At 46.8% G+C, this 14,927-nt stretch overlaps 2 protein-coding genes across 4 annotated transcripts in view; both read right to left on the reverse strand.

Moving 5' to 3' along the window:
* Window positions 1-14,927, reverse strand: part of SPTAN1 (spectrin alpha, non-erythrocytic 1) — a 68,200-nt gene that overhangs the window by 42,866 nt on the left and 10,407 nt on the right. For all 3 annotated transcript variants that reach the window (XM_083375012.1, XM_083375011.1, XM_083375010.1), the window contains 15 exons: window positions 14,474-14,620; window positions 12,873-13,006; window positions 12,254-12,398; window positions 11,657-11,811; window positions 10,971-11,106; window positions 10,249-10,350; window positions 9,817-9,954; window positions 8,403-8,513; window positions 6,903-6,980; window positions 6,597-6,752; window positions 5,653-5,857; window positions 3,893-4,074; window positions 2,562-2,805; window positions 1,890-2,012; window positions 229-446 (listed from right to left, as the gene is read on the reverse strand). In XM_083375012.1, coding sequence (XP_083231138.1) covers window positions 229-446; window positions 1,890-2,012; window positions 2,562-2,805; window positions 3,893-4,074; window positions 5,653-5,857; window positions 6,597-6,752; window positions 6,903-6,980; window positions 8,403-8,513; window positions 9,817-9,954; window positions 10,249-10,350; window positions 10,971-11,106; window positions 11,657-11,811; window positions 12,254-12,398; window positions 12,873-13,006; window positions 14,474-14,620 — 2,274 coding nt within the window. The remainder of the gene's footprint in view (window positions 1-228; window positions 447-1,889; window positions 2,013-2,561; window positions 2,806-3,892; window positions 4,075-5,652; window positions 5,858-6,596; window positions 6,753-6,902; window positions 6,981-8,402; window positions 8,514-9,816; window positions 9,955-10,248; window positions 10,351-10,970; window positions 11,107-11,656; window positions 11,812-12,253; window positions 12,399-12,872; window positions 13,007-14,473; window positions 14,621-14,927) is intronic.
* Window positions 1-14,927, reverse strand: part of GLE1 (GLE1 RNA export mediator) — a 56,441-nt gene that overhangs the window by 2,303 nt on the left and 39,211 nt on the right. The window lies entirely within an intron of this gene.

A 14,927-nucleotide genomic window follows, 5' to 3' on the forward strand; every position in this document is an offset into this window, starting at 1 on the left:
CCTCTTTAGCCCTCTCTCGGGTGGTATAGGGACCAAGTCCGAGCTTGCTTCTAGAACAGAACAGAATGACAGAGTCGGAAGGGGCCGTGGAGGTCTTCTAGCCTAGCCCCCTGCTCAGGCAGGAAACCCTACACCCTTTCCAGACAAAAGTTCTCAGGCAAGATCATCACGCCGTGTATGGTGTGGCTGTGATCTAGGAACAAAGCCCGGCCCGGCGCAAGAACACACCTCGGCAGAGTCCTCATCCTTTCCGTAATCCGTGCTCCCCACAATGGGCTCCTTCTCCCTCATCCAAGATTCAGCCTCGTTGGCGTCGGCAAAGTACTGTTGGGCCTGCAGAGAGTCTTCCAAATCTTGCCGGCGCTGGGAGGCCTTCCCTTTCAAGGATTCCCACTTCTGGTTGAGGTCGTTCAGTTTGGCTTTCACATCTTCCGCGGCAAAATGCCCTAAGCGACAAGAACCAGCCTGGGTTGGTCTGAGTTTCTCCAGGAAGAAGGCTTCTTCGGAAAAATTAACTAAAATGAGGAGGGGGCCTGGCTCTCTGAGGCTTCCCTGGACAAAGCAGGGGTGATTGTAATGGAAAGGAATGGATTCCCAGGAAACATTCGCGCTTCAGTTTGAGATGCAGACAACCCAGACTCTTCCCCAACAGCCTTGTCTCCAACAAGGAAGGGACCCAGGGAGACAATATCCTGCAGCCAAGGCCTCACACCCATTTGCACCGCTCAGGTGACCCCAAGGACACAGATAGGTAAACCTCCAAGTGGCCTCAACGACTCTCTAAAAGAAGGCAAACGACCAGCGGTCTGCAAGGAGTATAAATCCTTCCATTCCGCACCATCCAGTCAGAGCTGAAGAAGCTTCTGGGATGAGAAGCAAAAGGTCTTCAAAGAAAAACAAAAAAGTCCAGTTGCCTCCTGAAAAAACCACCTTTGGGACAACCATGTCCTGGATGACGGAGAATCTCCATAGACATAATGGAAAGGAAGTTTTCTCCATTAAGGGACATTATAATCTTAATGTACCACGTGCAAACAGCTGCTTTATTAAACTTAATGGACACCGCTTTAAATTTGACTGTAAAGAATTCGACCTTTGTAACAGAGTTGTCAAACTCTGGAATATCTTACCTGATTCAGTTGTCTCAGCTATTAACCTTCACAATTTTTAAATCTTAACTTAACTCGTGTGGAACTCATGCCATCTTTAAGAGGTTCCTAAGAGGGGTGAGGTGCATTAGTGCACTAACGTGCTTGTCGTTCCTGTCACATTTTAATTTTTTGTTCATTTTGCTCGTCCGAATCTGTCGTTTTTGTTTTGACGAGTAGATGAAATAGATGAGAAATAGCAATAGCACTTAAGACGTATATACCGCTTCGCGGTGCTTTTCAGCCCCCTCTAAGCGGTTTACAGAGCCAGCATTTTGCTCCCAACAATCTGGGTTCTCATTTTAGCGACCTCGGAAGGATGGAAGGCTGAGTCAACCTTGAGCCGGTCAGGATCGAACTCCTGGCAGTGGGCAAAATTAACCTGCAATAGTGCATTCTAACCATTGTGCTATCACAGCTCATATCTATCATCTATCTATCTATCATCTATCTATCTATCTATCTATCTATCTATCTATCTATCTATCTATCTATCTATCTATCTATCTATCATCTATCATCTATCTAATCTATCTATCATCTATCATCTATCTATCTATCATCTATCTATCTATCTATCTATCTATCTATTCTGTTCTTTCTACCCTACTGTACTCTACTCTACTCTTATCTACCTACCGCCAGCCAGGATCGAACTGCCGAACTGCTGGCAGTCATCAGAAGTAGCCTGCAGTGCTGCATTCGAACCACTGCATCACGGCTCATAAGATAAGGACTCACCTTCTTCTATCATGGAATTTCCTTTCTGGGTGACCGCTTTAATGCGGGGTTCGTGGCCAGCAATCTCCGCTTGCAAAGCTTGGTGTTTCTTCAGCAGGTTCTGGACCCCAATGAGGTCTTTGCCTGCAACAAGAAGGGAAGGACATTGTCAGCAGCCGTTCCAGTAAAAAGGGATCCCATCCCTCAATAAAAGAACCATCAGTTTGGAAATGCAAGGAGTCCTCAACTTACAATCACGACTGAGCCCAGATTTTATGTTGCTCAGCGGGACACTTGTTCAGTGGGGTCTGCCCCAGTTTTATGACCTTTCCCTGCCACGTTTGTTAAGGGAATCTGGCTTCCCCCTTCGGCTTTGGTTGCCAGATGGTCACAAAAGGGGACGCTGCAGCCGTCATAAATACGATCCAGTTGTCAAGCACCTGAATGTAAATCACGTGACCGCTGGGACGCTGCAACGATGGTTAAGCGTGGGAAAACGGTCCTACGTCACTTTTTTTTCAGTGCCGTTGTAACTTCGGTCACTAAATGAACAGCTGCTAAGTCGAGGACTGCCTGTATTTCCCCTTACGTGGCGCCATTGACTAGCTAGCTCAAAGCTAGGCACGCTTATCGATGCGTGCGGACACGTTAACGTGCCTTGCGCTCTTCCAAGAGGGGCGGCCCGGCGCTAACCTCGGTTGGTGGAGGCCGCGATGGGCTCCTTCTCTCTGATCCAGGTCTCCTCGTCTTCCACGTCGCGGAAGAGCTGCTGGAGGCGGAGGGAGTCTGCCAGTTTCTGCTTGCGGGTCACCATCGGTTCCTTCAGGGCTTCGTAGCGGGCCACCAGTGCCTCCTGCTTCTTCTTGATGTTGTCGGCGTCAAAGTGCCCGGCCTCTTGAAACTGGCGGGCCTGGATGGTGATGCCATCGATGCGGTCCTAAGGGCGGGGAATCGAGGGGCGAGAAGAACTGGAGATCAGCAGTGGGCACCTTGCAAGGACCATCTCTCTCTACTCTCCAATGAGTCCAGGGTTAGGTCCCCTTCCGCAGCCCTTTTCCGCTGCCCTCCAAGCACAACGGCTCTCCATTCATAGCAGGACTACTGGATTCCGCAACGGCTGTGATCCTTAGGCCAGCCGTCTTGTCAATCCACAGGATTCTTTCCCTCCCCCCCGCCATGTATACGTATACGTTAGAACTAGACTATAAGGTTTCTCTGTGTTATGTGTGTGTTTGTGTTTGTGTGGGTATGTGGGTATATGCAAAATGGTATTTTTTTGAGAGCTGAATGCAATGAAATTTCATTTTGATGTATGATTAGTGTACATTTAAAGTGGCAATAAAGTTTCTATTCTGTTCTATTTCAATTATTTCATTCTCTATTCTATTCTATTCTATTCTATTCTAATTGTTTCATTCTCTATTCTATTCAATTCCATATTCTATTCTATTCTATTTCAATTATTTCGTATTCTATTCTATTCTATTCTAATTGTTTCATTCTCTATTCTATTCGATTCCATATTCTATTCTATTTTATTTCAATTATTTCATATTCTATTCTATTCTGTTCTAATTATTTCATTCTCTATTCGATTCCATATTCTATTCTATTTCAATTATTTCATATTCTATTCTATTCTGTTCTAATTATTTCATTCTCTATTCGATTCAATTCCATATTCTATTCTTCTATTCTATTCTATTCTATTCTTTCTATTCTATTCTGTTCTATTTCAATTATTTCATATTCTATTCTATTGTGTTCTAATTATTTCATTCTCTATTCTATTCAATTCCACATTCTACTCTATTCTATTTCAATTATTTCATTCTCTATTCTGTTTGATTCCATATTCTATTTTATTCTACTCTATTCTATTCTACTCTACTCTGCTCTACTCTATTTCATCTTCTATTCTATTCCATTCCATTCCCTTCTATCCTATATTCTGTTTCATCTTGCATTCCATTCTATTCTATTCTAATCTCCAGGGCAGGTGGGGAAAGGAGAAGACGATCTACCTGGTGGGCTGCTACGTCGGCCTCCAGCAAGGCGTGTTTCTTCTGCAGATTCTGAACGTTGGTCAGGTCTTTGCCGTAATCGTCAGAAGCCAGGTGACCCTCCACTTCGTACAGCCACAGTTCAATGTCTTCCACATTGCGGTTGAATTGCTGCTGCTGGTTGGCTTCACACAGCTTGATCCCTGGAAAGGAGAAGGGGAGACTCGCAAGGTCTTGGGCGTTTACTTTTGCATCTCTACTTTGGAATATCTAACGATACACTGGTGTAAATGGAAGCTTTAGCTCTATCGTATTCGATTAATTTGTTAGAGCTTGTACTTTCAATCAGATGGTCCACATTCATAGTACCCTTACTATCTATAACAGTTGTAAAAAATGCTTCCACAAATTGAACTTGTTATTATTTCAGTTGTTCCGAGGGAAATTTTGTGTCTGTGGGTATGTATGAAAAATACGGATTGTATTTGGTAATCTGATAAAAAGAAAATTAATCCCATTTATATCCCGCCCTTCTCCGAAGACTCAGGGCGGCTTACAATTTTAAAGCACAAACCAATGTGCTTAGCAGTAGCCTTCATTCTATGTATATGCCTGCTTATTAGGGCTTTTGCCACCACCCCCAAAGCGGCATTATTACAAAGTCAGTTTATTGCCCCCAACAATCTGGGTCCTCATTTTACCTACCTGGGAAGGACGGAAGGCTGAGTCAACCTTGAGCCTGGTGGGACTCGAACCTGCACTAATGGCAGGCAGCTGGTGTTACTTAAGGAGGCATTAGCCCACTGCTCCACCAAGGCTCTAAATTATCATATTTATCATAGAATAGAATATATTCTATGCCCTCAAAAATCTAATTTTTTTCCTGCTAAGTAAAAAAAAATCATGGCAAGTGGAACCAGTTTATTAAACTGCATAAACGTAATAATAATAATAAAGCTTATTAAATTTAATAATGCCGTGATTAAACCTTTTTACATGCTTTTGACCTGGATGATTGCGTCTACATTTACATACTATTTCCTGCCTATATTTGTAATTGAAACAGTTATTCTTTAAACGGTCATCATTGTGTTTAGATGCTTCACACACACTTCTGCTTCATCCTGTCTGCTAATGCTAATGATGACATATAAAGCCCTACATGGCATGGGTCCGGATCACCTACGGGAGCACCTGCTGCCGGCGTCAACTTCCCTCCGTCCAGTGCGCTCCCACAGAGAGGGCCTCCTCAGGGTACCACCGGTCAGAGAATGTCGACTGGTGACCCCCAGGGGGAGGGCGTTCTCGGTGGGCGCACCAGTCCTTTGGAACCGCTTACCGGCTGAACTCCGGATGGCCCCCGACCTTCGCTCCTTCCGGCGTGATCTAAAAACTTCATCTATTCGAACAAGCCGGCCTGGTCTGATGGGTTTGGGGTTTTAACACCGTTTTTAACTAATTTGCTGCATCGGGCACAATCATGTAATTTTAAATCTTATATTCTGTATTCTTATTTTTATTGCCCTGTACACCGCCCCGAGTCCTTCGGGAGAAGGGCGGTATATAAATCAAATAAATAAATAAATAAATAAATAAATCAAATAAATAAATAAATAAATAAATAAATAATGGCAATCCTCTCTCTCTCTCTCTCTCTCTTCCACCTTGTATAAATCAAATAAATAAATAAATAAATAAATAAATAAATAAATAAAGGCAATCCTCTCTCTCTCTCTCTCTCTCTCTCTCTCTCTCTCTCTCTCTCTCTTTCCACCTTGTACCTTTCAGCTCGGTAGCTTCCAACAGCTTCTTCCACAAGCTGATGACTTCGTTCATGCGAACAGCCACCTCGTCTGAGGCGTAATGTTTGACGTCCATCAGGTTTTGCCCGGCTTTCTCAAGGGCATCGATGCGACTCTGATTGGCCGACAGCTCGGCTTCAAACGCCTGGTGCTTCTGGACCTTCCCTTGTAGGTTGGACGGGTCCTACGAAACGGAGGGAGACCAGACGGATGGAAGTTGGGTTAGGTCAGGGGGGGGTTCTTCAAACTTGGCCACTTGAAAACTTGTGGGCTTCAACTCCCAGAATTCCTCAGCCCTTCCTCCCTTTTTTTCCTCTTTTCCTTTCTTTTTCCTCTCTTCTATATACGTACATCCAACATTGCAGCCACACCTTGTAAGCCTTTTACTTTCTTTCTTTCCTTTTTCTTTTTCCTTCCTCTCTTTCCTCTCATATATATACATCCAACAATATATATCGCATTGCAGCCACACCTTGTAAGCCTTTTTCTTTTTCTTTCTTTCCTTTCTCTCTTTCATCTCTCCCTCTCATATACATATAGCCAACAATATATACTGCATTGCAGCCACACTTTGTAAGCCTGGCTTCTTTCTTTCTTTCTTTCTTTCTTTCTTTCTTTCTTTCTTTCTTTCTTTCTTTCTTTTTTTCTTCTTTCCTCTCTCTCTCTCTCTCACATATACATATACCCAACAATATATACTGCATTGCAGCCACACTTTGTAAGCCTGGCTTCCTTCTTTCTCTTTCTTTCTTTCTTTCTTTCTCTCTCTCTCTCTCTCTTTCTTTCTTTCTCTTCCTTCCTTCCTTCCTTCCTCTCCCCCCTTCCTCTCTCTCTCTCTCTCTCTCTCTCTCTCTCTCTCTCTCTCACACACACACACACATATACATACAGCCAACAATATATATATCGCACAGCAGCCACACCTTGTAAGCCTCGTCCGTTGCGGTTTTCATCTTTTCATTAACCCAGCTTTTCAGTTCATCCGAGTCTCTGAAGAACTGCTGCAGGTGGAAGGAGTCGGCCAGCTGCGTTCGACGCAGCAGGGCCCGTTCGTGCAATGTGTTGCGACGGCTCAGCAGCTGGCAAAAGACAAGAACACGCAAGCCTGAACCCACGAGTCTGTTTTGTTTCAATTGCAGCCAGCTACCCCCAACACACACACACATACACACACAAAGAGACCAAACAGAGAAGCCCAAGCAAGATATGAGGCTGCATTTGAAACTTACGGCGTCTCTGCGGGTGGCCACGTCTTCCTTGGCATAATGGTTATTCTGAATCAGTTTTGTTGCAAACTCATCCAGCGCCTATAAAACCAAACGGTATTTATTTATTTACTCAGGAAAACAGGAGATTGATTGTTAAGCCTTTTGAAGGGCTTTACTGATCTGAAACTCGGCAGGAAGAAATAAACCTCTCGTCGGCATTAAAGAGGTGGCGAAATGTAACGCCCAGGACGGACACCGTTCAAAAAAAAAAAACGAGGCGAGGTAGACATCCTGCCTTGAGCCGGGTGGAGACAGGCAGAAATTCTGATTTACCACCAAAGGGATGCTCTGAAGAGGGATGAGAATCCGTACCCCAAATCGTGGTCCGAAACCAATTCGAACAAAGCTGCAGAGTTTATCCTGCGGGCTGTAAGGGGAAGTACAGCGCCCAGCTGTCTGATAACCTTTCCCCGTTTTCCAACCGGTACTACTCATCCCTCTTCCTCAGACCCCAGTCAAAGGCATTTCTTTCAGCCCAGCCCACCTCAAAGGGCTGTGGTGGTGGTGGGAAAATAAAAGGAAGGTCTTATCTACCGCTGCCTTGAAGGGGTATGCTGTGATTCAGGGTCAGCCTGTGGGTTCGGCAGTTGGGTCGGACGACTCAGAGGAGGAGGAGGAGGGGGGTGTTGGAGAGCTTGCTGATGAGAGCCCTCAGCCAGGCCCCTCCCATCTGGTTACGACGCAGACCCAGCTGTGTGATCCTGACAGCGTGGATGAAGATGACCCACAGCTGGCCCTGTTCAAGGACGCCCGACGCAGGAGGCAATCAGGAGTAAACAGAGGAAGGCAATGGGGCACCTCGGAAGGAGGCAGAGAGAAGCCACGCCCTGAACTGTATAAAAGGGGAACGCGTGGGAGGGCTGGTTTGCTGAAGGCAACCGTTCGAATCGCTCCTGTTTTCATGGTTCGTGTTTGCTCTGTTTGCTCTGTTTTATGTTAATAAATTTGGCAGGCTTAGTTCCAGCCTCTTGCCGTTTTGTAAAAGGGGTTGTCCCTACCTTTTCTGCAGGGCCGGTAGTAGGCTGGTACAGAACAGGGTACAAAACCAAAGTGGGTTATAAGTCCACACTTTAAATACCTAGTCAGGTGTCTCCCGTTTGAGAAACAGCCAAGGTTATCTTTCAGAACTGCCAAGCACGAGGCTCTGATAATTTCATTGGTTAAAATGACCTCGAATTCAATTATAGAGGCTATCTTGTAATGGGGTTAACTCATGAAAAACTGGGCCAGGTAACCAGGGATAGCTTAGCTCAGTTAGCGAAGGCTTAAAACAGTAAGTCTGATGGTATAATCTTCCACTCTGGAGAATTTAAATTGGATAAGTTCTCAAATATGTGTCTGTAACCCCAGCATATGGGGGAGGGGGGGAAGGGAGAGAGACACTATTGCTAAGTGTTTTTTTAAGGACCAGGTTTTTGCTTATCACTCCAGGGAAATAAGTAAATCCCCCCAATAGCTCACCGTGATCTTCTCCTCTTGGGCGCTAAGCGACTTCTCAAAATCCTCGTGCTTCTTCAGCAAGGCCTCCACAGTGTCCAGAGAGTCCCCGAGATCTTCGTTGAGCAAGAAGGCCTTGGAAAGAAAGACAGAAAGGCAAAACGACATCAGAAAGGGCCAGATTTGGCAAAGCAGACGGGCCGCGGAGGAAGACCACACACACACACACACAAAGGAAGGCCGTCCGTGCAGAAAGGCAGAATATCCTGGTGGGACAGGGCCAAATCTGGAGATGGTCATCAGAGCCACCAGACTTTTGAGAAAGAAGCAGGAAGAAAACACGATCTGATGATAAAGTCTGGCGAGTCACTGAAGGTTGCCGTGGAGGTCTGTCGTGGCTCCATCGAAGGCCGGTTCGGAGAGGAATTGGAACTGGGAACATCCAAGGGGGATGGCATGTCTCCCCCGGCATGTTTGAAGAGGACAGTGCTGTCCCAGGCCCCTGAGGCGATGGGTGAAGTGGCTGACAGGACGGAGAGCTCCCTATTCTCACAGACACCAGGGGAGTATTGGCTGCCTTCCCTTCCCTTGAAGACTGCCTTTTGCCTTGCCTCCCCTTGAAGGCTGCCTTTTGCCTTGCCTCCCCTTGAAGGCTGCCTTTTGCCTTGCCTCCCCTTGAAGACTGCTTTTACCTTGCCTCCCCTTGAAGACTGCTTTTACCTTGCCTCCCCTTGAAGACTGCCTTTTGCCTTGCCTCCCCTTGAAGACTGCCTTTTGCCTTGCCTCCCCTTGAAGACTGCCTTTTGCCTTGCCTCCCCTTGAAGACTGCTTTTGCCTTGCCTTCCCTTGAAGACTGCTTTTGCCTTCCCTTCCCTTGAAGACTGCTTTTGCCTTGCCTTCCCTTGAAGACTGCTTTTGCCTTCCCTTCCCTTGAAGACTGTTTTACCTTGCCTCCCCTTGAAGACTGCCTTTTGCCTTGATTTTGCCTTACGGGCTACAGCTTGCCTCGTGGATTGGGGACCCGGGACCTTGCCCTGTGAGTGTGCTCCTACTCTGTGGACTTTCTTTGTTATATACGGGCTGTTGTTTGGGGGGCTGAGGGGGGCTGCCTTCAGATTAGAGCGGGGTGGAGCCTTATCGGTGGTTGGAGGCCATTTGTCAGAACATTTACCTAGAACAATAAAGGGACTTTCTAGAGCAGGGGTCAAACTGCCGGCCCACGTGCCGGATGCATAACACCGAAAACGCACCCACCCATTGCCGGAAATGGGGGAAGTCGCGATATGTCGCGACACGTCACACGACGTTGCAGGTTACACACACACACACACACATACACACTCTGCTCAAGAGGCCTGCTTTGTCATGTCAAGGTCTTCCTGCAAAAACTAGCAGACCGGGCCAAGCGACGTTTAGGGGAATCCCCCACAGTGCTCACCTCTTGTTTGCTCATCCAATTGTCCACCTGCTCGGTGTCCCGGTAGAAAAGCTGCAGGTCCATGCACTGCTCGTACTGCTGCCGACGAAGCTCCCAGAGTTCCAGCAGAGCTGTCCTTTCCTCGGAGAGGACGGTCAGCTGAGAGAAAAAAGGAGAAACCGTCTTGGCGTCAGGAGCAGGAGTTCACGTTATTTGAGAATGGGGTTGATTGGGAAGGCCCCCCCATTTGCTTAGTGCTGCTGATTTCCTTGGCAAAGCAGCGATTGGATTGTAATAAAGCCAATTTACAATTTATGAGGGTGGGGGGGGGGTGAGCCGGTCAAAATATCTCCTTGGGAGGAGAGGCAGAAATAATGTGGAACCCCCCACCCTCACGGTCTAAACACCCCCTCTCCTCCTCTTCGCTTTCTTGCTGGCAGTAAAGTGAGTTACCTTCTCCTTAACTTCATCGGAGGCATAATGTCCAGCAGCAAGCAAGGCCTGGCCGGAGTCATCCGCAGATTTAAAGCTGTCTTCGTGAGCATCAATTTCTCCCTGCAGCCAAAGGTGATCAGAACATGGTCACATCCCAAATCCATCAAGCCAGAGTCAGAAACAAAACACACCCACAGACGCACAGGAGGAGCGTCTTTCAGCAGAGTGGATGAGGCGCCCAGTAACAAATCAGTTCTGGGGGCCAAAATGTATCTGAAAGGACCAAAGGAAGCCTTCAGTGGCCATCCGTAAACTCTACTCAAGGCCAAACGCAGTAACTGGACTCTTAGGTAGCCAGTTTGTACCTACTCCAGGTTCTGGTTTTAAGGGCCAAGGAGCCAACTGGGTGGCAAAGGATTCTTGGGAACCCACTGGCACTTGCTGCCAATGAGGCTGGCTGAGGGAGGCCTGCAGTTCAACCAGGAGCCATGTGGCGCAGTGGTTAGAATGAAGTATTACAGGTTAATTCTGCCCATTGCCGGAAGTTCGATCCAGACCGGCTCAAGGTTGACTCAGCCTTGCATCCTTCCGAGGTGGGTACAATGAGGACCCAGATTGTTGGGGGCAATAGGCTGCCTCTGTATAAACTGCTTAGAGCGGGCTGTGAAGCACTGAGAAGCCGTCTATAAGTGCTACTGCTGTCGCTGTCAAAGAGGCCAGATTGCATGGTGGCATCTTACCTTATGCTCCTGGTGCCTATCCAGCAAGGCCTCTGCTCCTGCTACATCGTTGGCAAGTTCATCGGCATTAATCAGAGCCTTCATTTCGGTCACCCAGCTTGTCAAATCCCGAAAATCAGCCAGGAATCGCTGCAGTCTTGGGGCGAAGAGGAAAAATTACATCAGTGATATCTCAGGGTATAGAAAGGGGTCTGAAAAGGGTTTCCTGCCTGAACAGGGGGGTTGGACTAGATGACTTCCAAGGTCCCTTCCAACTATATTGTTATTATTGTTATTAAACTTTTATTCACAAAACGTCAACTGAACACTCAAACTGACCGGAACTAATGGTTGATACGGGTTGCTGCCAGCATCCTAGGTATCAACCAGGTATCTCCTTAAAATGTAAGATGTTCCGAGTAGCGCAGTTTTTTGTAGCTTTGCTGGAGTTATTGCAGGAAGCTGCAATTTCTTGATGTATATTATTATTATTATTATTATCAATTATTATTGAAACATTAATCCAGGCTTCATCTGGATTGTGTTCAAGTTTCTGGGTTGTTTCCGTGCTGATCTCTGCCACAACTGAAAACTTTCTCCCTCTCTCTCGTCTTCTATTCCACGGCAAGCTTCATCCCTTGTCACGTTTCCTTGCTTGGAGTAGGAGAAGAGGTGAATCTCTGTTTATGAGCACTGCAGCATCTTACCTGTAGGAGTCATTCAGGCGTGCATGCCTCTCAGCTGCCCGCGTGCGAATCTGCTCCCAGTTTGCAATCAGTTCCTCTCGCTTCACGTGGATCTGAGAGGCGTTGGGAGGGTGGGACTCCTGCAGCCGGTCCGTCTCTGCACACAGAGCCTTCACCTGAACACAGCGGAGAAACGTAGATTAACACCAGAGCAACAGAAGCTGGGGGAAAACAAAGAAGCACCAAATAAGGTTGCCAACAAGAAATGCCTAATAAGCACATTGTGTCAAACTCTTTTAAAAAAATGCACGCCTATTCTTTACGTACATGCCGGAAATTAATTAAGCTCTAAGCGAGCAAATGCGATTAGGAGTACGACAGACGTTTGGAGATTTTGCTCAAAAAGAAAAACAATCGAACTCAACTGGATTTTGACAACTGCAAAAAGGGCATTGGCAAGAACTGGTTTAATTGATTCAAAGAGCTCTTTGTTCAATATGGACACAAATCCTTGCAATTCCTTCGGTGGGATTCTTTCAGGTGATTGAAAAAAAAAACAAAAAAAACCCCCCACAAGGCTTTAAAAAAAAGGGATCTGCTCAGGCCAGCGGCACCCACCTTGTCTTCCAAAGCAGCCAGATCCCTCTCCAAGCCTTCATGTTTGCGTTGCAAAGCTTGCACGCTTGCAAGGTCTCTTCCGAAATCATCCGAAGCCATCAGCTGCTCTTTCTCCTTAATCCAGCTTATCGTTTCGTCCACATCCCTGTAAATACAGGCAGGCATCAATGTATGCCTTTCCCCCGCGCTTTTCGAGGGAAGGCTGCAAAGATGCTTTTTTCAGGACTTTCTTGTTTTTCTTTGAAGGCCGTTTCGCTTCCCATCCGAGGAGCTTCTTCAGCTCTGGATGGATGGATGGGGAGTGGAAGGATTTTATATCCCTGGCAGACCGCTGGTCCTTTGCATTCTTTTAGCAAGCCCTTGGGGCCATCTGGAGGTTTACATGTGCCCTCCTGGGGGAAAAAAAAGGACTTTGGGGACAACCATGCCTGGATTGACTGAGACTCTCCAGACAGGGAAGGTTGCAAGCGACAAAAGTTACTCGTCCTTCTGTGGCTTTATTTATATCCCAAGAAAAGGACTTTATGAGACAAACACATCTCTGGCTACTACCGTCCTGTAAACACTCAGGTAGATGGTCATTCTTAAGCGGGTTGACCCAACTGGTCAAGCTGATCACCTGTTGAAACGCTGCACCTCGGCAGCTCCGAAGAGCTTCCCCTGCCTCTGAAGAGCCAGTCCTTTCAGCCGCTGCCAGCTTGTGTTGACCTCATCCTGTTTCGATTTAATCAGCTCCTCTTCTGGATGCTGTTCCTAGAGGGGGGGTGGTGGGAAAAATTGGAGAGATATTTTGGGCGATGCTTTGATGATTTTGCACCCAACCTCAAATCGTTCTACAAAGGGGTGTGGGTTTTTGTTGTTTATTTTATTTATTTATTTTAATTCCATTTATATCCCGCCCTTCTCCGAAGACTCAGGGTAGCTTACAAGCTTAGCAGTAGCCTTCATTCTATGTCTATGCCTGCTTATTAGGGCTTTCACACCCACCCACCCAAGCAGCATTATTACAAAGTCAGCTTATTGACCCCCAACAATCTGGGTCCTCATTTTACCTACCTCGGAAGGATGGAAGGCTGAGTCAACCTTGAGCCTGGTGGGACTCGAACCTGCACTAATTGCAGGCAGCTGGTGTTACTTAAGGAGGCATTAGCCCACTGCTCCACCAAGGATCTTGTTGTTGTTTTAATGGGATTATCCCAGAATTTCTCGCATCTCCCATGTCCTGGAAATGTTTCGGACTTGGTCGCAGAGTTGTTATCAGCTCTGGAACCATTTTTTTTCCGCCAGTTTGGGTTCTCCACCTGCCTGGATTCAGATCCCTTAAATCCTTGACTCGCGGGAGAATAGTAGCCTAGCCCGTGCCACGTTGGGGGAGGTTGTCTTAAACACCTGCTGCCGGCATCAAGCTCCCTTCGTCCTGTGCGCTCCCACAGGGAGGGTCTTCTCAGGGTACCGCCGGTAAAAGATTGCCGGCGGACAATACCCAGGGGGGGAGGGCCTTCTCTGTGGGTGCGCCGGCCCTTTTGGAACCAGCTGCCTGTAGAGCTTAGGACTGCCCCTGACCTCCGCTCATTCCGCCGGGACCTGAAGACCTGGCTCTTTGAGCTCTCCGGCCTGGTCTGAGCATATTAATTGGGATTTTAACTGTATTTTAACTGGGGTTTTATTGCAAGGTCTATATAATCTTTTTAATTGATTTTAAGTTTTGTAATTGTTGTAGTTTTTTTTAAAAAAAACCTTGTGAACCGCCCTGAGTCCTACGGGAGAAGGGTGGTATATAAATTGAATAAATAAATAAATAAATAAAATAAAATCCCTTTCAGAGGTCAGGAAACACTAATTTTTATTATTATTATTATTATTAATTTTATTTTATTTTATTTTGAGAAGGACAGTCCTAAAGGACACAGAAAAAAGGGTCACGATCCAATGAAATGCTTCAGAAGTCTCTGGAGCCACGGCAAAAAAACAAACAAACCCCAGCTAAGGAGCTCCTCGTTCCATAGGATTGATGGAAAGCAGAATGGATGGAAAATGTTGACTCAAGACGTGGGCAGGGCAGGGTAGGGCATGCTTACTGGGCCAAACACCCAGCCCCAAGTGGAATAAACACCCTCTGCACGGCTGCAGGTGCACCAGAAATATTTCGCAAACCGCAAGGGCCACAGGATCGACGCAGCCCACGCCAAGGGGCTCCCACAATTGACTCCAGGCTCTGACCTGGATCAACTTGCTGGCAAACTGGTTCACTTCGTTCACTCTCTCCTCGTGGGCTGCCAGGTCGGTCTGGAACTCTTCAAATTTCTTCTGCAGCACCTCCACGTGCTCAAGGTCCTGGCCCAACTCCTCCGAGGTTACAATGGCCTCCTAGAAACGATAAACCACAAAAGCTTGGTCAGCAGGCTAGGAGAGGAACAGAAGCCAGGATGGCAGCCCTGTTCTGAAGCTGGGTGAGCTTTTAAAGGGTCTGAGAGAGTTAACCCTTCTGCAAGAGAGCTGCATTCGGAGGAGGGAATCTTGAATTCAATTTTGGAACGTCGATTCTAGATCAGGGCTCTTCAAACGTGGCCCTTTTAGGAGTTGTGGACTTCAACTCCCAGAATTCCTCAGCCAGGCATGCGTGCCTGGCTGAGGAATTCTGGGCATTGAAGTCCACTCCTCTTAAAGTCTGTAT

This window comes from Vipera ursinii, assembly GCF_947247035.1.
Source record: "Vipera ursinii genome assembly, chromosome: 16".
In the NCBI taxonomy this organism is placed as follows: domain Eukaryota; kingdom Metazoa; phylum Chordata; class Lepidosauria; order Squamata; family Viperidae; genus Vipera; species Vipera ursinii.